This window comes from Ylistrum balloti, unplaced genomic scaffold (assembly GCF_031769215.1).
Source record: "Ylistrum balloti isolate Yb309-2 unplaced genomic scaffold, AGI_CSIRO_Ybal_v1 Utg370138, whole genome shotgun sequence".
Taxonomy (NCBI): Eukaryota; Metazoa; Mollusca; class Bivalvia; order Pectinida; family Pectinidae; genus Ylistrum; species Ylistrum balloti.
In genome coordinates, this window is record NW_026782146.1 from 837,596 (window position 1) to 860,340 (window position 22,745).

A 22,745-nucleotide genomic window follows, 5' to 3' on the forward strand; every position below is an offset into this window, starting at 1 on the left:
TATTTACTCACGTGAGCGCAAAATGTGTCACTATCTTAATTCACAATAATTGGACTATCACCACATCACCTGAAAAAAGAGCCGGTATCATCATTTATGTCTTGAGTGTATGTGGCCTCCACCATGTGGACGATACGGATTGTGTTTTTAATTAGCATTGGGCATCACGTGATCATTGCCAACCCCACGTGCACGAAGACATCAGCATGCGCATGCAAGTTCCCGTATGGAGCAGGGGTGGACCTGTCGAGCTTGGATAGTAATGACCCGAAAAATCCTACGTAAATATAAATTTACTTAATTTTGATTCAATTAATCTGATGTGAAAGTGCTATCCCCGGGTAACCGTGGCCTGATGTACGGTTGTTATAAACACAGTACCGACAACAGTCAGCGTCCTGGTCGTGTCCCTATGTTTTACACTGATTCTATGTAGACAGTTTGGTCACCAAACCTGCCAGCTTTCCCGATTCAGTCGGGTGTCTCCCGATTTTCACTCCCCGGCCCCGCCTCCCGATCGTATGGATCAAAATTGGAGTAAGTGACCGTCACAATACCATCCGTATGACGTCAATTCACAGAGTGACATTATTTCACACATGTCGTGCTACTTTAACTTTTGAATAAAATAAAACTTTTTAACCTTTTCATTTTAACATCCACACTTTGAGTAAAAGATTACTCTACTTCATGGCTGTCATGATTAACTTATCATAATTTATCACATGGGCTGTTTGGCATGTGGTGTTCGTTATATTACGGTACACGGATGTTTAGCAATATAGCTAATACATAAAAACAAACAAACAACAAGCGAAAACCAAACAAATGACAAAACGTCCCTGGGACCTATTCCCTTGTTATCTGTTGTTTTCATTTTCTTCTGTCTTCAGTTTCCCAGACATATTTCCCGACAGCGGAAATGACGCGTTTTCATGGAATCCCTGCTCAGCGTTCGATGAGGGCGATGGTTGTCTGAGCGTAGCGGTATGGAATGTCTTTTTTTGTTTATATATCTTAGAAAACGTTCGATTTTTTATCATTATTATAGGAACTGATACAACATAGAACGAGCACAAACCAATACTTCATCTTTTTGGAACTCTTCAGTGAACCAGAAAGGAGATAAGAAAATATAAATTGTCAGAGTTTGTGGAATACTATAATACGTTTTTTTTTTCTGTGTGTCTACTTCGCTAAAACTGGTGATTTATAATTTAGCATTAAATGACATAATATAGTTTAAATTTTTATTCTTTAGAATGTGTGAGTGGGCGAAATAAGCCTGTTATATGATATGAAAGGACGGGTACACCAACGTCATTACCTAGTCTATCGAGGTGACAATGAAACGTTTAAAAATTTGATTACAAGTTGTACATATCACGTACAGGTCCGAGAATTTAACCGTGCCAAGAATAGTAAATGATCTGTAGGATGGGTTGGGTGTGTGTGTTAAAATATCACCCTACAGAGCTTACAGTACAACCCGTAAAATCTCACCCTACAGTACCACATCTAAAATATCACCCAACAGAACTTACAGTACAACATATAAATTATCACCCTACAGAGCTTGCAGTACCACATGTAAAATATCACCCTTCAGAGCTTACAGTACAACGTAAAATATCACTCTACAGAGCCTACAGTACCACTTGCAAAATATCACCCTACAGAGCTTACAGTGCAACCTGTAAAATATCACCCTACAGAGCTTAAAGTACCACATGTAAAATATCACCGGTTAGAGCTTACAGTACAACATGTAACATATCACCCTACAGAGCTTACAGTACAACATGTAAAATATCTCCCTACAGAGCTTATAGTACAACACGTAAAATTTCATCCTACAGAGCTTATAGTACAACATGTAAAATATCACCCTACAGAGCTTACAGTATCACGTGTAAAATATCACCGGTCAAAGCTTACAGAACAACATGTATCACCAAACAGAGCTTACAGTACAACATGTAAAATATCACCCTACAGAGCTTACAGTACAACATGTAAAATATCCCCCTACAGATCTTAAAGTACAACATGTAAAATATCACCCTACAGAGCTTACAGTACAACAGGTAAAATTTCATCCTACAGAACTTACAGTACAACATTTAAAATATCACCCTACAGAGCTTTCAGTACCAGATGTAAAATATCACCCAACAGAGCTTACAGTACCACATGTAAAATATCACCCTACAGAGCTTACAGTACAACACGTAAAATATCACCCTACAGAGCTTACAGTACAACACGTAAAATATCACCCTACAGAGCTTACAGTACAACAGGTAAAATATCACCCTACACAGCTTACAGTACAACATGTAAAATATCACCGTACAGAGCTTACAGTACCACATGTAAAATATCACCCTACAGAGTTAACAGTACAAAATGTAAAATATCACCCTACAGAGTTAACAGTACAAAATGTAAAATATCACCCTACAGAGCTTACAAAATGTAAAATATCACCCTACAGAGCTTACAGTACCACATGTAAAATATCACCCTACAGAGCTTACAGTACCACATGTAAAATATCACCCTACAGAGTTAACAGTACAACACGTAAAATATCACCCTACAGAGCTTACAGTACAACATGTAAAATATCACCCTACAGAGTTAACAGTACAAAATGTAAAATATCACCCTACAGAGTTAACAGTACAAAATGTAAAATATCACCCTACAGAGCTTACAGTACAACGTAAAATATCACCCTACAGAGCTTACAGTACCACATGTAAAATATCACCCTACAGAGCTTACAGTACCACATGTAAAATATCACCCTACAGAGTTAACAGTACAACACGTAAAATATCACCCTACAGAGCTTACAGTACACACGTAAAATATCACCCTACAGAGTTAACAGTACAAATGTAAAATATCACCCTACAGAGTTTACAGTACAACACGCAAAATATCACCCTACAGAGCTTACAGTACAACATGTAAAATATCACCCTACAGAGCTTACAGTACCACATGTAAAATATCACCCTACAGAGCTTACAGTACAACGTAAAATATCACCCTACAGAGCTTACAGTACCACATGTAAAATATCACCCTACAGAGCTTACAGTACCACATGTAAAATATCACCCTACAGAGTTAACAGTACAACACGTAAAATATCACCCTACAGAGCTTACAGTACAACACGTAAAATATCACCCTACAGAGTTAACAGTACAAATGTAAAATATCACCCTACAGAGCTTACAGTACAACATGTAAAATATCACCCTACAGAGCTTACAGTACCACATGTAAAATATCACCCTACAGAGTTAACAGTACAACACGTAAAATATCACCCTACAGAGCTTACAGTACAACGTAAAATATCACCCTACAGAGTTAACAGTACAAATGTAAAATATCACCCTACAGAGCTTACAGTGCAACCTGTAAAATATCACCCTACAGAGCTTACAGTACCACATGTAAAATATCACCTTACAGAGCTTACAGTGCAACCTGTAAAATATCACCCTACAGAGCTTACAGTACACGGTAAAATATCACCCTACAGAGCTTACAGTACCACATGTAAAATATCACCCTACAGAGCTTACAGTACCACATGTAAAATATCACCCTACAGAGTTAACAGTACAACACGTAAAATATCACCCTACAGCGCTTACAGTACAACGTAAAATATCACCCTACAGAGTTAACAGTACAACACGTAAAATATCACCCTACAGAGCTTACAGTACAACGTAAAATATCACCCTACAGAGTTAACAGTACAACACGTAAAATATCACCCTACAGAGCTTACAGTACAACATGTAAAATATCACCCTACAGAGCTTACAGTAACACATATCATATAGATTTTTGAAATATTTTCCGTGTGAAATTAACGTGAAATACAGTGTAATGTTAACCAATAAATTGATTGCTTTTGATGTTGTTTATTTAGCTATGTGACGTCCATCAGAATCCGAACAACACAGAGTATTTCCCTATAGGACTCCAGGACACGGCGGATTTCTCTTACAACAGTAACGGCCAGCTACAGATTACTTATATCTACGCAGGCACTGGTGGAGCTAAGCGGTTAGTATAGTAAAGAAACATTATCTACGGAACGTCAAATATAGAGAACCAACGTCTCGTGTAGCGTCTTCATTAGCCAACAAACTTAAAACATGACAAAAGTATTTCTGTTTTATTATTCACTGTATCAATATCTACATCTGATATAGCTAACGAAGGTTTATTATTGCAAACGTCAGCTTTATCAAACAAATAGCTGATATTATGAACAAACGACGTCAAACATAGCAAACAAATGTCAGCTTTATCAAACAAACGTCTAACATAGTTAGTTTGCCTAATGGTTAAACTGCCCGGGTTCTCTTTTTGAGAACGTTAACTGATATTGGTGGACCTTGATTTATCTGTGCGATGCCGCAGATGAATTAGATGATTCTCTTTCTTTTGTTCACATTGTTCCTTTTCCTTTATGTCTTTTGTACAATGTTTGGTTATACTGTGGCTAATTCTAAATTTGTATATAAAGCTGCAATTCACTTGCGTGTCTTTGGTAAGTCTTTGCTATTGTTTTATGGTCTTTTGACCGACTGTGTTAACGTGACGATATTCTAATTTCCGTAGACAGTCCTTCGTTACCCTCACCTGTGATCCCCAACAGAGTGCACAATTCTCTGCCACTGGTGAGAATCCGAGCGGAAGTGGCATGTATGTAAGTAATACTTCTGACTAGTGATACAGTGGTCGCAGCACGAGTAAACATACGAAAGGATTCTCTGTACAAGGCACAAACAAATGTTGTATTGCATTTTTCTTGACATTCATTGATGCCTGCTTGAACACACTTTGTACCTATACAGTTGGCGCTGTGTATTCATTAACATCATCAGCTGGGTCCATCAGTCTCTAGACGTTTAAACCATTGTCCTGGAAGGTCCTCGTAATGATGGGTTGACAGTAGCAATCAACTCAATACCCATTAATGTATTGCTTTCTGTCTCGTCCCGTTTACTCCACAACCAGCGTGATGCACGTTCCACAGCATCAGCTAATAATCCGCAATCTTACGTGTCTCCCTGAATTCACCCAAAGCCTGTAGTGTCCTCCAGACTGAGCATGCCGGAAACCCCCTGCAACCTATTTCTACAAGAAAATACGCCATACGCCACCCTCGCTCCCGACACTGTTCCGTGAATTTTACTTACTAGACACTTTTCCCCTCATTACCCTGGTTGCACCACTCCATCTAGGGCACCGATCTTGTCTCATATCCCATGGTTTTGCCTCTTACAGAATGCCATCCCCCTCCACCTTCTCCTAGGCTCCTTTCCCCTCATTACCCTGTGCCTCTTCCAGAATGCCAGTATCTCCCCCCCGCAGCTTCGTTCTCCTGCTACCCAGTTTTACCAACCGTATGAGTGGTGTTTTTCGTCTTTACTACGACCTTGAGAATATGTTTGCTTATTCCCAAAGCCGCTGATCGTGCCTCCACCTGTACCGACTCTGTGTTAGCACGGTCTTGCATGTTAACAGGATATGTCCCATGGTCTCACGTTCTTGGCAAAGTTGGCACTTTGGCTCCTCATCTACTCCTCACTGGTAAAGGTTGGCAGGTGATGGTAAAGTGCCCTTGCTTTCCTTGTCCCTTCCATTAATGTTCATTAGCGTTCTCTGCCATCATTACTCCGCCAGATTCTAAGTCTTCAGAAAAGTAATGGCACCAATAAATAAATCAAGTTTGGCCCAAACCCAATAAAATACAGTAATATTTACTTCTGTTTTATATAGCTCTACAATCTCTACCAGCCAATACAATACAGTGATATTGTAACCCAATAAAATACAGTAATATTTACTTCTGTTATATATAGCTCTACAATCTCTACCAGCCAGGTCACCTTATAAGGGTATTACAATGCATCCTGGGAGAAAAATGATTTTTTAACGAACATGTTTTGATCTGATTGGTCAATTATGAAAATGTCACTCAGTACAAAACATCGCTATATCTCTATCTCGACAACCTCACATTTCACTGCAAAATTGGAACAAAGTGAAATTCTTTGTATTATATTCTTATCAACCACGTCATGGGATCGAGGACTGTCATACTGGCACGCAAGTTCGGCTTTGTGTTACTCATGGTACAGGTGTTTACAACCCCCGATTCATAAAAAAGATGACAATAATTAAATAGAATATTTGAATACGAGTTCAGTGAACGATTTCCCCTCTGAAATCTGCTTTTATGGACCGACCTGGTGAAGCATATGATATAGGATAACACTGAATAGGTGTCATAGATAATTCAGGAGTATGTGTAGTCGTAATTATGTACAATTATATTTTGTAGTATTTCGACCTAACGTCTAAGTTAGCGTGCTACCAAGCTGAAACATCCGGGTCTTCACTCTCCATCGGATCCATCATTTGTATAGCGTGAGTATATGACGTCACATTTCTGATAAAACACTACCGATACATTGAAGATTTAGTATTTCGAGGATGGAAAAAATAAGAATATCCGATTTTCTTAAACATTAGTGTATTTCTTAGTTTTCCTGAATAATATACACAATTTTTTATAAAAAAAAAAAAACCAACAAAAAAAAAAAAAAAAAACCCCCATAGAAAACCATTGATAAATAAAGCAATCACCGACAATTTTTAAACGCCATCAACCATGGTTGACATGATAGTGAAATAAGGACAAGACTTTTTTTAGTTTCTTAAAGAGAACAGATAACATTGTAGGTATACTGATATTCTACAAAGTACAACAATTCCTGATATTCCAGAAAAATGAGTGTGTAATTCATTTAAGAAAAAAAAAAAAAAAAAACAAGCAACGAAATTTTCTTTAAATGTTGTACTTGCACTACTAATGTGTTCTCGGCTACCTACCCGATGATGATGATGATGATGATGATGATGATGATGAAGGTTTCACGTCTCCGTGACTCTGCCCGTCTGGTCTGTTACCTACCGGGTCCGATATCCATATATATATGCCTGGACACACAACTAAAGATCTCTCGGTATTCCCTGAGAAATCAGTCTGACAGCTACATGTAAAGAAGAACGACTCTCGTATCAATGTTTAAATATTAACATGTTCATTGATATATCTTCTTATTGTTGTTAGCGAGCAGAATGTATACTCAAGAAAACAAATTTTTAGAAAGAGACTTTATTGTATCCCACAGATTTTTCAGCCTAATTTTTCTCTACTTCACTGCTGGTATGGTATTTAAGCTTGCCGTCCGAAAAGAACGAGGAACTAACTTAATTGTACATAAAGAAGTTTTAGTGGCTATCCCAGGGCTGGTTAAGGTGAGCACTTACAAACAGACTAGATCTGTTCCACCAATTCATCATCATTGCTAAATTTCACTACAATATTTCAATTTGGTAATACTGTCTGTGTGTCCACTGGATATCTTTTACCAATTAAACTAAGTTCTGTTCAATCAAGTGATACTTCACCACTTATTGAATTTCTGAATGAATTTTTGAAAACTGCATGTTGATCTTTAAATGTTCATTCTCGCTTCGTCGGATATCTTGATCAATTCCACGTTTTTTTATTTGAATATATTGGTAATAAATCAGTCATAGAAGTGTAATATATATTCCCAACATGATGTGAAATAGATTAACATTTTTCTGGTCGTTTTTCACATTTTATTTTACAGGACGGAACAATGTTTATATTCCGAAGAGGACCTCTATCTGAACGGAAGAAACTTTTAAGTTAAATAAAAGAATAAGGTCTAACTTCGTTTTCGTCACAAATGATTGCAGTTTAGAAGTAGTAAATACAATATATCAGAAATTACAGTCAGTGGTAGATCTGTCTTTATTAGGGTATAAGGTATTTAAAGACCTTATCCTGATATCACAGTCATTACGCCGCAACAGGACAATGATTGTATAATGGACTGTCATCCTACAGAGTTGGCGGTGTACTGGCCCCAGGATTAGGTAGGTAGTTAAAACAGAGAGGTGGGGGGTGTTCTAACCCCAGGATTAGGTAGGTAGTTAAAACAGAGAGTTGGCGGTGTACTGGCCCCAGGATTAGGTAGGTAGTTAAAACAGAGAGGGGGGGGGGGGGGGGGGGGGGGGGGGGGGTGTTCTAACCCCAGGATTAGGTAGGTAGTTAAAACAGAGAGGTGGGGGTGTTCTAACCCCAGGATTAGATAGGTAGTTACAACAGAGAGGTGGGGTGTACTAACCCCAGGATTAGATAGGTAGTTACAACAGAGAGGTGGGGTGTACTAACCCCAGGAATAGATAGGTAGTTAAAACAGAGAGGTGGGGATGTACTAACCACAGGATTAGATAGGTAGTTACAACAGAGAGGTGGGGGTGTACTAACCCCAGGATTAGGTAGGTAGTTACAACAGAGAGGTGGGGGTGTTCTAACCCCAGGAATAGATAGGTAGTTACAACAGAAAGGTGGGAGTTTACTAACCACAGGATTAGATAGGTAGTTACAACAGAGAGGTGGGGGTGTACTAACCCCAGGATTAGGTAGGTGGTTAAAACAGAGAGGTGGGGGTGTACTAACCACAGGATTAGATAGGTAGTTACAACAGAGAGGTGGGAGTGTACTAACCCCAGGAATAGATAGGTAGTTAAAACAGAGAGGTGGGGGGGGATAGGGGGGGGGGGGTGTACTAAGGTGGTTAAAACAGGATTAGATAGGTAGTTAAACAGAGAGGTGTACAACCACAGGAGAGGTAGGGTTAAAACAGAGAGGTGGGGGTGTACTAACCCCAGGATTAGGTAGGTGGTTAAAACAGAGAGGTGGGAGGGTACTAACCCCAGGAAAAGATAGGTAGTTTAAACAGAGAGGTGGGGGTGTACTAACCACAGGATTGGATAGGTAGTTAAAACAGAGGAGTGTAGGTGTACTAACCCCAGGATAAGATAGGTAGTTAAAACAGAGAGATGGGGGTGTTCTAACCCCAGGATTAGGTAGGTAGTTAAAACAGAGAGGTGGGGGTGTACTAACCCCAGGATTAGGTAGATGGTTAAAACAGAGAGGTGGGGTGTACTAACCCCAGGAATAGATAGGTAGTTACAACAGAGAGGTGGGGGTTTACTAACCACAGGATTAGATAGATAGATAAAACTGTTGCATGTTTCCTTTAATTGTTCTGTACTTACAATATCTGCGACACTATGACACGATATTTTGATACTGTCAATTTGTTTATAGTTATTTTACTAACTGGATCTAGTCACCACAATATCACTGGTGTTTACGTCCTGGTAATTTATCCGCGTCACCCCAGACCACAGCGAGGACAGAAGACAATAGTTTTTACTACCTATCGTTAGAGATATCTTGTAGTAGAATTCTTAAAATCTGGTGTTTGGTTTTATCTAGAAAAATAAAAGCGATCATAACAAATCCGTTTTATTGCTTAGACTGTTTATTTTATATCTGCCTCGTTGATACATTCTCGTTGGTACGTTCTCTAGCTCCATACATGTGTCTCGTCTTCATATGTAATTTGATTCTTTGTAATATTTTGGTTTACAAGAATTATCCTACATTGTCAAAAAATAAATATAGAAATGTTAAGTTGTTATGTGATAAACTTCAGCCAAGCTAGAGAAAACAAACGTAGGTCATTGCCTATTAGATATAAGGTTCTCCATTGTACTTCCTGTAAAATCCTGTAAAATTTCAGGCCAACAGTCCTGTAACGTACTACAGTGAAAAGGCACGATTAACACTTGGCCCTGTTATAGAAATTATCGGACCTTATAATGATAGGACGGTAAAAAATATGTCATCTATTTATAAATGTTCTACAAGATGTATTCCTGCAATCATCCGTCAGTCTCACCTGTTATCGTTTTCTGCATCGTTCAAAGTGAATTTTGATTTTTTTAATTGATCGAAATGCACCTATCTTTACAGTGTTTAATCGGCATTAACAAATAATGTTTAAATTATAAATATAAAGATACTAACATGTTCATTTAGTCGGCGGCCACGATGTTCATATATTATCTGTTGCTTTGGGTTTCCGTCTTCCACTATCGGCACCCTATTCTCATACCAACAAAAAAACGTTCATTTATCGGCACCCTACTCTCATACCAACAAAAACACGTTCATTTATCGGCACCCTACTCTCATACCAACAAAAACACGTTCATTTATCGGCACCCTACTCTCATACCAACAAAAACACGTTCATTTATCGGCACCCTACTCTCATACCAACAAAAACACGTTCATTTATCGACACCCTACTCTCATAATAACAAAAACACGTTCATTTATCGGCACCCTACTCTCATACCAACAAAAACACGTCACGTTCATTTATCGACACCCTACTCTCATACCAACAAAAACACGTTCATTTATCGACACCCTACTCTCATACCAACAAAATCACGTTCATTTTATCGGCACCCTACTCTCATACCAACAAAAACACGTTCATTTATCTACACCCTACTCTCATACCAACAAAAACACGTTCATTTATCGGCACCCTACTCTCAAACCAACAAAAACACGTTCATTTATACCAACAAAAACACCTACTCTCATACCTACAAAAACACGTTCATTTATCGGCACCCTACTCTCATACAAACAAAAACACGTTCATTTATCGACCCCCTACTCTCATACCAACAAAACTACGTTCATTTATCGGCACCCTACTCTCACGTTCATTTATCGGCACACTACTCTCATACCAACAAAAACACGTTCATTTATCGGCACCCTACTCTCATAATAACAAAAACACGTTCATTTATCGGCACCCTACTCTCATACCAACAAAAACACGTTCATTTATCGGCACCCTACTCTCATACCAACAAAAACACGTTCATTTATCGGCACCCTACTCTCATACCAACAAAAACACGTGCATGGTATTGACAACCTACACCCATACCAACAAAAACACGTTCATTTATCGGCACCCTACACTCATACCAACAAAAACACGTTCATTTATCGGCAACCTACTCTCATACCAACAAAAACACGTTCATTTATCTACACCCTACTCTCATACCAACAAAAACACGTTCATTTATCGGCACCCTACTTTCATACCAACATGTTCATTTATCGCCACCCTACTCTCATACGAACAAAAACACGTTCATTTATCGACACCCTACTCTCATACCAACAAAAACACGTTCATTTATCGGCACCCTACTCTCATACCAACAAAAACACGTTCATTTATCGGCACCCTACTCTCATACCAACAAAAACACGTTCATTTATCGCCACCCTACTCTCATAATAACAAAAACACGTTCATTTATCGGCACCCTACTCTCATAATAACAAAAACACGTTCATTTATCGGCACCCTACTCTCATACCAACAAAAACACGTTCATTTATCGGCACCCTACTCTCATACCAACAAAAACACGTTCATTTATCGGCACCCTACTCTCATAATAACAAAAACACGTTCATTTATCGGCACCCTACACTCATACCAAACAAAACACGTTCATTTATCGGCAACCTACTCTCATACCAACAAAAACACGTTCATTTATCGGCACCCTACTCTCATACCAACAAAAACACGTTCATTTATCGGCACCCTACTCTCATACCAACAAAAACACGTTCATTTATCGGCACCCTACTCTCATGCCAACAAAATCACGTTCATTTATCGGCACCCTACTCTCATACCAACAAAAACACGTTCATTTATCGGCACTCTACTCTCATACCAACAAAAACACGTTCATTTATCGACACCCTACTCTCATACCAACAAAAACACGTTCATTTATCGGCACCCTACTCTCATACCAACAAAAACACGTTCATTTATCGGCACCCTACTCTCATACCAACAAAAACACGTTCATTTATCGACACCCTACTCTCATACCAACAAAATCACGTTCATTTTATCGGCACCCTACTCTCATACCAACAAAAACACGTTCATTTATCGGCACCCTACTCTCATACGAACAAAACCACGTTCATGTATCGATACCCTACTCTCTTACCTACAAAAACACGTTCATTTATCGGCACCCTACTCTCATACCAACAAAAACACGTTCATTTATCGGCACCCTACTCTCAAACCAACAAAAAACACGTTCATTTATCGGCACCCTACTCTCAAACCAACAAAAAACACGTTCATTTATCGGCACCCTACTCTCAAACCAACAAAAACACGTTCATTTATCGCCACCCTACTCTCATTCCCACAAAAACACGTTCATTTATCGGCACCCTACTCTCATACCAACAAAAACACGTTCATTTATCGGCACCCTACTCTCAAACCAACAAAAACACGTTCATTTATCGGCACCCTACTCTCATACCAACAAAAACACGTTCATTTATCGGCACCCTACTCTCATACCAACAAAAACACGTTCATTTATCGGCACCCTACTCTCATAAAAACAAAAACACGTTCATTTATCTGCACTCTACTCTCATACCCACAAAAACACGTTTATTTATCGGCACCCTACTCTCATACCAACAAAAACACGTTCATTTATAGACACCCTATTCTCATACCAACAAAAACACGTTCATTTATCGGCACCCTACTCTCATGCCAACAAAATCACGTTCATTTATCGGCACCCTACTCTCATACCAACAAAAACACGTTCATTTATCGGCACCATACTCTCATACCAACAAAAACACGTTCATTTATCAGACACCCTACTCTCATACCAACAAAAACACGTTCATTTATCGGCACCCTACTCTCATACCAACAAAAACACGTTCATTTATACCAACAAAAACACGTTCATTTATCGTCACCCTACTCTCATACCAACAAAAACACGTTCATTTATCGGCACCCTACTCTCATACCAACAAAAACACGTTCATTTATCGGCACCCTACTCTCATACCAACAAAAACACGTTCATTTATCGGCACCCTACTCTCATACCAACAAAAACACGTTCATTTATCGGCACCCTACTCTCATACAAAAACACGTTCAAAAACTCATACCAACAAAAACATTTATCGGCACCTTACTCTCATACCAACAATAAGATGTTCATGTATTGGCACCCTACTCTCATATCAACAAAAACACGTTCATTTATCGACACCCTACTCTCATACCAACACACCTACTCTCATACCAACAAAAACACGTTCATTTATCGACACCCTACTCTCATACCAACGAAAACACGTTCATTTATCGGCACACTACTTTCATACCAACAAAATCACGTTCATTTATCGGCACCCTACAATCATACCAAGAAAAACATATTCATTTATCGATACCCAACTCTCATACCAACAAAAACACGTTCATTTATCGGTACTCAACTCTCATACCAACAAAAACACGTTCATTTATCGGTACCCTTCTCTCATACCAACAAAATTACGTTCATTTATCGGCACCCTACTCTCACACCTACAAAAACACGTTCATTTATCGGCACCCTACTCTCATACCAACAAAAACACGTTCATTTATCGGCACCCTACTCTCATACCAACAAAAACACGTTCATTTATCGGCACCCTACTCTCATAATAACAAAAACACGTTCATTAATCGGCACCCTACTCTCATACCAACAAAAACACGTTCATTTATCGGCACCCTACTCTCATACCAACAAAAACACGTTCATTTATCGGCACCTACTCTCATACCAACAAAAACTCTCATACCAACAAAAACACGTTCATTTATCGGCACCCTACACTCATACCAACAAAAACACGTTCATTTATCGGCACCCTACTCTCATACCAACAAAAACACGTTCATTGATCGACACCCTACTCTCATACCAACAAAAACACGTTCATTTATCGGCACCCTACTCTCATACCAACAAAAACACGTTCATTTATCGGCACCCTACTCTCATACCAACAAAAACACGTTCATTTATCGGCACCCTACTCTCATACCAACAAAAACACGTTCATTTATCGGCACCCTACTCTCATACCAACAAAAACACGTTCATTTATCGGCACCCTACTCTTATACCAACAAAAACACGTTCATTTATCGGCACCCTACTCTCAAACCAACAAAAACACGTTCATTTATCAGCACCCTACTCTCATACCAACAAAAACACGTTCATTTATCGGCACCCTACTCTCATACCAACAAAAACACGTTCATTTATCGGCACCCTACTCTCATACCAACAAAAACACGTTCATTTATCAGCACCCTACTCTCACACCAACAAAAACACGTTCATTTATCGGCACCCTACTCTCATACCAACAAAAACACGTTCATTTATCGGCACCCTACTCTCATACCAACAAAAACACGTTCATTTATCGGCAACCTACTCTCATACCAACAAAAACACGTTCATTTATCGGCACCCTACTTTCATCCCAACAAAATCACATTCATTTATCGGCACCCTACTCTCACACCTACTAAAACACGTTCATTTATCGGCACCCTACACTCATACCAACAAAAACACGTTCATTTATCGGCACCCTACTCTCATACCAACAAAAACACGTTCATTTATCGGCACCCTACTCTCATACCAACAAAAACACGTGCATGTTATCGACGACCTACACCCATACCAAACAAAACACGTTCATTTATCGGCAACCTACTCTCATACCAACAAAAACACGTTCATTTATCGGCACCCTACTCTCATACCAACAAAAACACGTTCATTTATCGGCACCCTACACAAATACCAACAAAAACACGTTCATTTAAACCCTACTCTCATACCAACAAAAACACGTTCATTTATCGGCACCCTACTCTCATACCAACAAAAACACGTTCATTTATCGGCACCCTACTCTCATACCAAGAAAAACAATTCATTTATCGGCACACTACTCTCATACCAACAAAAACACGTTCATTTATCGGCACCCTACTCTCATACCAACAAAAACACGTTTATTTATCGACACCCTACTCTCATACCAACGAAAACACGTTCATTTATCGGCACACTACTTTCATACCAACAAAATCACGTTCATTTATCGGCACCCTACTCTCACACCTACAAAAACACGTTCATTTATCGGCACCCTACAATCATACCAAGAAAAACACATTCATTTATCGATACCCAACTCTCATACCAACAAAAACACGTTTCATCTCATATCAACACCCTACTCTCATAATAACAAAAACACGTTCATTTATCGGCACCCTACTCTCATACCAACAAAACACGTTCATTTATCGGCACCCTACTCTCATACCCACAATAAGATGTTCATTTATCGGCACCCTACTCTCATACCAACAAAAACACGTTCATTTTATCGACACCCTACTCTCATGCCAACAAAAACACGTTCATTTATCGGCACTCTACTCTCATACCCACAAAAACACGTTCATTTATCGGCACCCTACTCTCATACCAACAAAAACACGTTCATTTATCGGCACCCTACTCTCATACCAAGAAAAACACATTCATTTATCGATACCCAACTCTCATACCAACAAAAACACGTTCATTTATCGGTACCCTACTCTCATACCAACAAAAACACGTTCATTTATCGGCACCCTACTCTCATACCAACAAAAACACGTTCATGTATCGATACCCTACTCTCATACCTACAAAAACACGTTCATTTATCGGCACCCTACTCTCATACCAACAAAAACACGTTCATTTATCGACACCCTACTCTCATACCAACAAAAACACGTTCATTTATCGGCACCCTACTCTCATACCAACAAAAACACGTTCATTTATCGGCACCCTACTCTCATACCAACAAAAACACGTTCATTTATCGGCACCCTACTCTCATACCAACAAAAACACGTTCATTTATCGGCACCCTACTCTCATAATAGCAAAAACACGTTCATTTATCGACACCCTACTCTCATACCAACAAAAACACGTTCATTTATCGGCACCCTACTCTCATACCAACAAAATCACGTTCATTTATCGGCACCCTACTCTCATACCAACAAAAACACGTTCATTTATCGACACCCTACTCTCATACCAACAAAAACACGTTCATTTATCGGCACCCTACTCTCATATCAACAAAAACACGTTTGTTTATCGGCACCCTACTCTCATACCCGCAATAAGACGTTCATGTATCGGCACCTTACTCTCATACCAACAAAAACACGTTCATTTATCGACACCCTACTCTCATGCTAACAAAAACACGTTCAATTATCGGCACCCTACTCTCATAATAAGAAAAACACGTTCATTTATCGGCACCCTATTCTCATACCAACAACCCGAGGTTTTGTTTAAATCTGATTGTAACCGACTCCATTTCTATTGGCATCCTGAGATTTTGAAAGGTTACAGATTGATCTCCGAAGTGCGACTTTTTATTCGATCGATTGATTTGTATTGAGTTTACCGACATTGAACTTTTTAAGACACACAGATTGATATAGTAAGGTTATAGAGTAAACTTATCGCAGGTGCAAATCTATTAGTATATCGGTATTGCAGTTTTCACAGAAAACCACTGATTTCATCTACAGTAGTGTTGTTTAGTCTGATTACTATTTCAATTGCCATGAAACTGACAGTGTGATATCAGTGTCCCATGTGACTTAACAGGAGCAAACTCCACATAAGGGTATGAAATACATATCATGTTATCTAATCTACCCTTAATATACTGTCACATGAACGACACCTCGTCCTGGGTCAGAGTGTAGTACTTCCGGTCTGTAGGTTAAAATGCCGTAACGGTGTGTCCGTCGAAACTATCTTATTTGAAACGGTAACATTCAGTTTAATTGAAATATGGCTGTTTTAACAAATAGCTCGTGGGTAGGGCAATGTGTTTTTATATGTATATTTGTTGAGAGAGAGAGAGAGAGAGAGAGAGAGAGAGAGAGAGAGAGAGAGAGAGAGAGAGAGAGAGAGAGAGAGAGAGAGAGAGAGACAGAGACAGAGACAGAGACAGACAGACAGAATACTTCTTTTTTCCATCGGATACCTCTATAATTCTAGAATATAAGAGAATACGTTTTGTGCTAGGCATACGCGACATTATTAAGAACAATTTTTTATTACAAAATTTGCAATTCTAAAGGAAAATTACTACAAATTTGTGATGTCAATACCCTTGGCCAGCAAGAGTTATTAACAGAAGTTGAATGAACTCGTGTCACAATTGTTGTAAAATAAATAAAGTTTATAACATGTCTGACATTCTTCACTTCTTTTGAATCCGGACAGAAATCAATCACCATTCACATCGGCCATTACCATACACAAAAGCTTCCTATGTACGATCTCGTTTATCACCACTGTAAAGTATAAATTACAGATATAATGATATAATATTAATACATAGTCTAGGTGTCGCTGGTAAAAATTGACGTGTTTAATTTCACCAGGTTTTCATCAGTGAAAGATACCATCACCATTCAGAACCGGTTTTTCTGGAATCCGTGTAACACTTTTACTGAAGAATCCTGTGTTAACGTGGCCGTACGTATTCCTCATTTAACATCTGTCCCAGGAACTTATAGTCAATATAAAATATCATCATCATCATCATCATCATCATCATCATCATCATCATCATCATTATCATTATCATCATCATCATCATCGCCCACCATCCACCACAACCATCATCATCATCATCATCATCATCATCATCATCATCATCATCATCATCATCATCATCATCATCGCCCACCATCCACCACAACCCTTATCATCGTCTTCATCATCATCATCATCATCATCATCATCATCATCATCATCATCATCATCATCATCATCATCATCATCATCATCATCATCATCATCATCATCATCATCATCATCATCATCATCATCATCATCGCCCACCATTCACCACAACCCTTATCATCGTCTTCATCATCATCATCATCATCATCATCATCATCATCATTATCATCATCATCATCATCATCATTATCATCATTATCATCATCATCATCATCATCATCATCATCCTAATTATCATCGCCCACCATGTACCACAGCCATCATCATCATCATCAATACATAGGACAATGTCTGCTACTGTCAATGCAATGTCAATACTGATTATGAACTTTATAAGCTGCTCCGGAAAGTTTGTGTAAACAATGAATAATACATTGTGTTATAAATCCATCAGATACAGTGTAAGAATATAATCATGTTTCATACATTTTCAGGTATGCAGAGAAGAAAGTATGATTCCGAATTCAACATATTATGATGTTGGAACACAAGATTCCGCTTTCTTTATATACAAAAATGATACTGACCTAGTTCTTGGATACCTAGGTGACAACAGGTAGGTCACAACCAGTACACCTTTTATGTGTAATGTTATCCCCAGATTGTACAACAGATTCACAAATAAAAGATCACCGAAATGAAATGAAGTTATAAAATATATTAAGCTTAATTCAGCAAACAGTTGGTTAGTCTATTGATATTGAGTACCTAAAGTGTGGAAAATTAAACAGTAAACAAAATGAGGTCGACCATTATGTTATATGGTTCTTTAAACTTTTGTATGTTAGCAATTTGTATTTAAAAAGTCAAATCTGGAGAAAACTGAACGAAGTAATTAAAATTCCATAGTAAATCACATCACGAACACACAAATACCACCACTTCCTGTAAAGTGAAATCACCATAGCATATTGTAAAGTGAAATCACCATAGCATATTGTAAAGTGAAATCACCATCGCATATTGTAAAGTGAAATCACCGTACCATACTGTAAAGTGAAATCACCGTACCATACTGTAAAGTGAAATCACCGTACCATATTGTAAAGTGAAATCACCGTACCATATTGTAAAGTGAAATCACCGTACCATACTGTAAAGTGAAATCACCGTACCATACTGTAAAAAGTAGACTCAGCGAAGAAATATCTGCATCCGAATTATATCACATTGATTTCAAAATATATCATACATAACTTGTTATTCAAATGTGAAACGTTTTCGTTTTTGTTTGAGCAATGCAGTGTTTTTGTTAAAATGAATTAATTTCAATTCAACACTGTCATCCTACATGAACATTATGATTTTATTTTCAGTACGACAGTCATTACACTGTATTGTACAGGCAATGCAATAGACAACCTCACAGTTATCGGAGAATCGATAGAAGGCTCACAGATTTATGTAAGTCAATCTTCAGGAAATAAAATTCCAGACATCTATTAGAACAATTTTTTGCAAAGAAGAAAATGCTGACAAGTCCACAGGATTTTAATTAAAACTAATTTCGGAATTTAGGGCAAAATATGAACAAAGGAAAGATTTACACTGAGACCATCGATACAATACTAGAAGAATTAGACGAGGTGTTTCGTGTCTTCTGCGATACCTGCTATGTAAATCTGTATCAATCCAAGTACATTATGATGTTAGTAATGTCACGTTCCCTAAATGAGAACAGGATCAACATCATCATAGTTATTTGAAAGTTGGATCTTTTCCCTTCTTTCTCTTCTATCCTCTGATTTTTCTCTTAATCATACGAAATTTGAACATACCAAATCCAGGATGGCCACCAGCCAGCCATTTTGTTTTTTCTGATCAGTCTCTCAAAATAAAATGGAATCATTTAGAGCTCAAGGGAAACTTGTATGTACAATCTGATAATCAAACAAATTGGGTCTTTTCCAACTAATAGCGATAACAAAATCCAAGTATCCGCCTGGTTTTCGTTTTTTTTTTTTTTTTTTCGAGAGAGAGGGGGATGTCTTTCCGTTTGCTTGTTTGTTTTTGTTTGTTTTCTGAAATATATATGACTTGGTCACTTTTCTATTATTAGCCAAGTGTTACATCAACCTAATGTGTTATTTAATATTTTGTTCGTTTTGGTAGAACATGGAGCTCAGAAGTATCCACGCGTGTGCCATATACCCCATCATACCGCCACCCAAGGACAGTGGAGGCTTCAGCGCAGGATGGGTGGTCTTTATTGTGTCAGTAACCTTCTCACATCAAATCCTTCATTCTCTTCACTTTTAATATACATAAGTTTCTTTCACCAGAGAATACTGTCCTGTCAACAAAACCAAAATTCCAATGCAATAATGATAAAATGTGTGTAAGATAGGAACAACAGATTAACACGGTGATTCATGATAAAGTAGCAGGAGAATAGGACCAGATATTACAGGCCATACTCTGTTCTTATGAGTGAATACTGTCGGTCATGAAATACCTAGGTGTACTCCCTACCCAGATCAGTTTTCCTTCCCAGTTCTGTTGATGTTGTGTGCTTGGTAACTCAAATTGCTCTGATTGTCATGCGACGGTTCTCTCCCATTTTGGTGGGTAAGTCACCAGTTTCTGTGGAAATATAAACATACGTGGACTTTTATTTGTAGGTTGTTTTCGCTGTTATTTACCTACATCCTGGTAGGTACTGTCTACAATATTGTCCACAACAAAGCGGAAGGTCTGGACGCCATTCCTCACATGAGTCTAATGATGAGCGGCTGTTCTTACGTCAAGGTGGGTCTGCATCAATAACCTGTTCATCACATTATATCTGTCGTCATATCCTGTCAATAACGTCACAATATATCTGTCGTCATATCCTGTCAATAACGTCACAATATATCTGTCGTCATATCCTGTCAGTAACATCACATTATATATCTCGTCATATCCTGTCAGTAACGTCACATTATATCTGTCGTCATATCCTGTCAGTAACATCACAATATATCTGTCGTCATATCCTGTCAGTAACATCACTTTATGTCTGTGGTCATATACTATCAGTAACATCCCATTATGTCTGTGGTCACATCCTGTCAGTAACATCACAATATATCTGTCGTCTGATTCTGTCAGTAACATCATAATATATCTGTCGTCTTATCATGTCAGTAACATCATAATATAACTGTCGTCTTATCCTGTCAGTAACATCACAATATATCTGTCGTCTTATCCTGTCAGTAACATCATAATATATCTGTCGTCTTATCCTGTTAGTAACATCATAATATATCTGTCGTCTTATCCTGTCAGTAACATCACTTTATATCTGTCGTCTTATCCTGTCAGTAACATCACAATATATATCTGTCGTCTTATCCTGTCAGTAACATCACAATATATCTGTCGTCTTATCCTGTCAGTAACATCATAATATATCTGTCGTCTTATCCTGTTAGTAACATCATAATATATCTGTCGTCTTATCCTGTCAGTAACATCACTTTATATCTGTCGTCTTATCCTGTCAGTAACATCACAATATATATCTGTCGTCTTATCCTGTCAGTAACATCATAATATATCTGTCGTCTTATCCTGTTAGTAACATCATAATATATCTGTCGTCTTATCCTGTCAGTAACATCACTTTATATCTGTCGTCTTATCCTGTCAGTAACATCACAATATATATCTGTCGTCTTATCCTGTCAGTAACATCACTTTATATCTGTCGTCTTATACTGTCAATAACATCACAATATATTTGTCGTCTTATCCTGTCAGTAACATCACATTATATATCTCGTCATATCCTGTCAGTAACATCACAATATATCTGTCGTCATATCCTGTCAGTAACATCACTTTATGTCTGTGGTCATATACTATCAGTAACATCACAATATATCTGTCGTCATATCCTGTCAGTAACAACACATTATATATCTCGTCATATCCTGTCAGTAACATCACAATACATTTGTCGTCTTATCCTGTCAGTAACATCATAATATAACTGTCGTCTTATCCTGTCAATAACATTATAATTTGACTGTCGTCTTATCCTGTCAGTAACATCACTTTATATCTGTCGTCTTATCCTGTCAGTAACATCACAATATATCTGTCGTCTTATCCTGTCAGTAACATCACAATATATCTGTCGTCATATCCTGTCAGTAACATCACTTTATATCTGTCGTCTTATCCTGTCAGTAACATCACAATATATATCTTTCGTCTTATCCGGTCAGTAACATCACAATATATCTGTCGTCTTATCCTGTCAGTAACATCACAATATATCTGTTGTCTTATCCTGTCAGTAACATCACAATATATCTGTCGTCTTATACTGTCAGTAACATCACTTTATATCTGTTGTCTTATCCTGTCAGTAACATCATAATATATCTGTCGTCTTATCCTGTCAGTAATATCACAATGTTTCTGTCGTCTTATCCTGTCAGTAACATCACTTTATATCTGTCGTCTTATCCTGTCAGTAACATCACGTAAAAGTACAAACAAAACTACCATACGATAAAACAGGACCTGTATCAACGCTGAAACGTCATGATAAGACAACGATACAGGCAGTTTCTAATAACTAGAAAAATCTTTCTGCAAAAACTTCTCGGAAAAATTGAATTGATAGGAGTGTTTGAGGTTGCTTATGATTCATGTTAATCTTGGATCCGTTAATCATCATTTTTACAAGAGCTTTCCTTTTTACAGGGTTGCTGTTCGCAACAGAACAAGAGCCGTTCTCAGTATTCAAGTGTATGATGCTTCCTGGACTTTCGATTCTGTCGAGTGTTGTATCAAATAATTCATAAATTAACATAACTCCACGTGAATTGTTATTGAAAACGTGTAAAACCAGTATTGAAATGCAAATGAATTTATATCACAAAAGATATATACATGATGTAACATGTTCTGTA

The 22,745-nt window shown here is 38.0% G+C and overlaps 1 protein-coding gene across 1 annotated transcript; it reads left to right on the forward strand.

Moving 5' to 3' along the window:
• The first annotated feature begins 123 nt into the window (after nt 1–123).
• On the forward strand, nt 124–7,877 carry LOC132550668 (uncharacterized). Its single transcript, XM_060214760.1, has 7 exons — nt 124–281; nt 894–987; nt 3,965–4,101; nt 4,663–4,750; nt 6,392–6,477; nt 7,245–7,371; nt 7,734–7,877. The coding sequence occupies exons 1-7, from the start codon at nt 124–126 to the stop codon at nt 7,794–7,796; spliced, it is 753 nt and encodes a 250-aa protein (XP_060070743.1). The 3' UTR covers nt 7,797–7,877.
• Nucleotides 7,878–22,745: the final 14,868 nt, after the last annotated feature.

What these genes read in the sequence shown, in the direction of transcription:
- LOC132550668 (XM_060214760.1), top strand. Translation starts at nt 124, where the DNA reads ATGTGGACGATACGGATTGTGTTTTTAATTAGCATTGGGCATCACGTG. An exon ending in GGCACTGGTGGAGCTAAGCG is followed by an intron (nt 4,102 to 4,662) that starts GTTAGTATAGTA and finishes TAATTTCCGTAG; the next exon opens with ACAGTCCTTCGTTACCCTCA. An exon ending in CTATCCCAGGGCTGGTTAAG is followed by an intron (nt 7,372 to 7,733) that starts GTGAGCACTTAC and finishes TTTATTTTACAG; the next exon opens with GACGGAACAATGTTTATATT.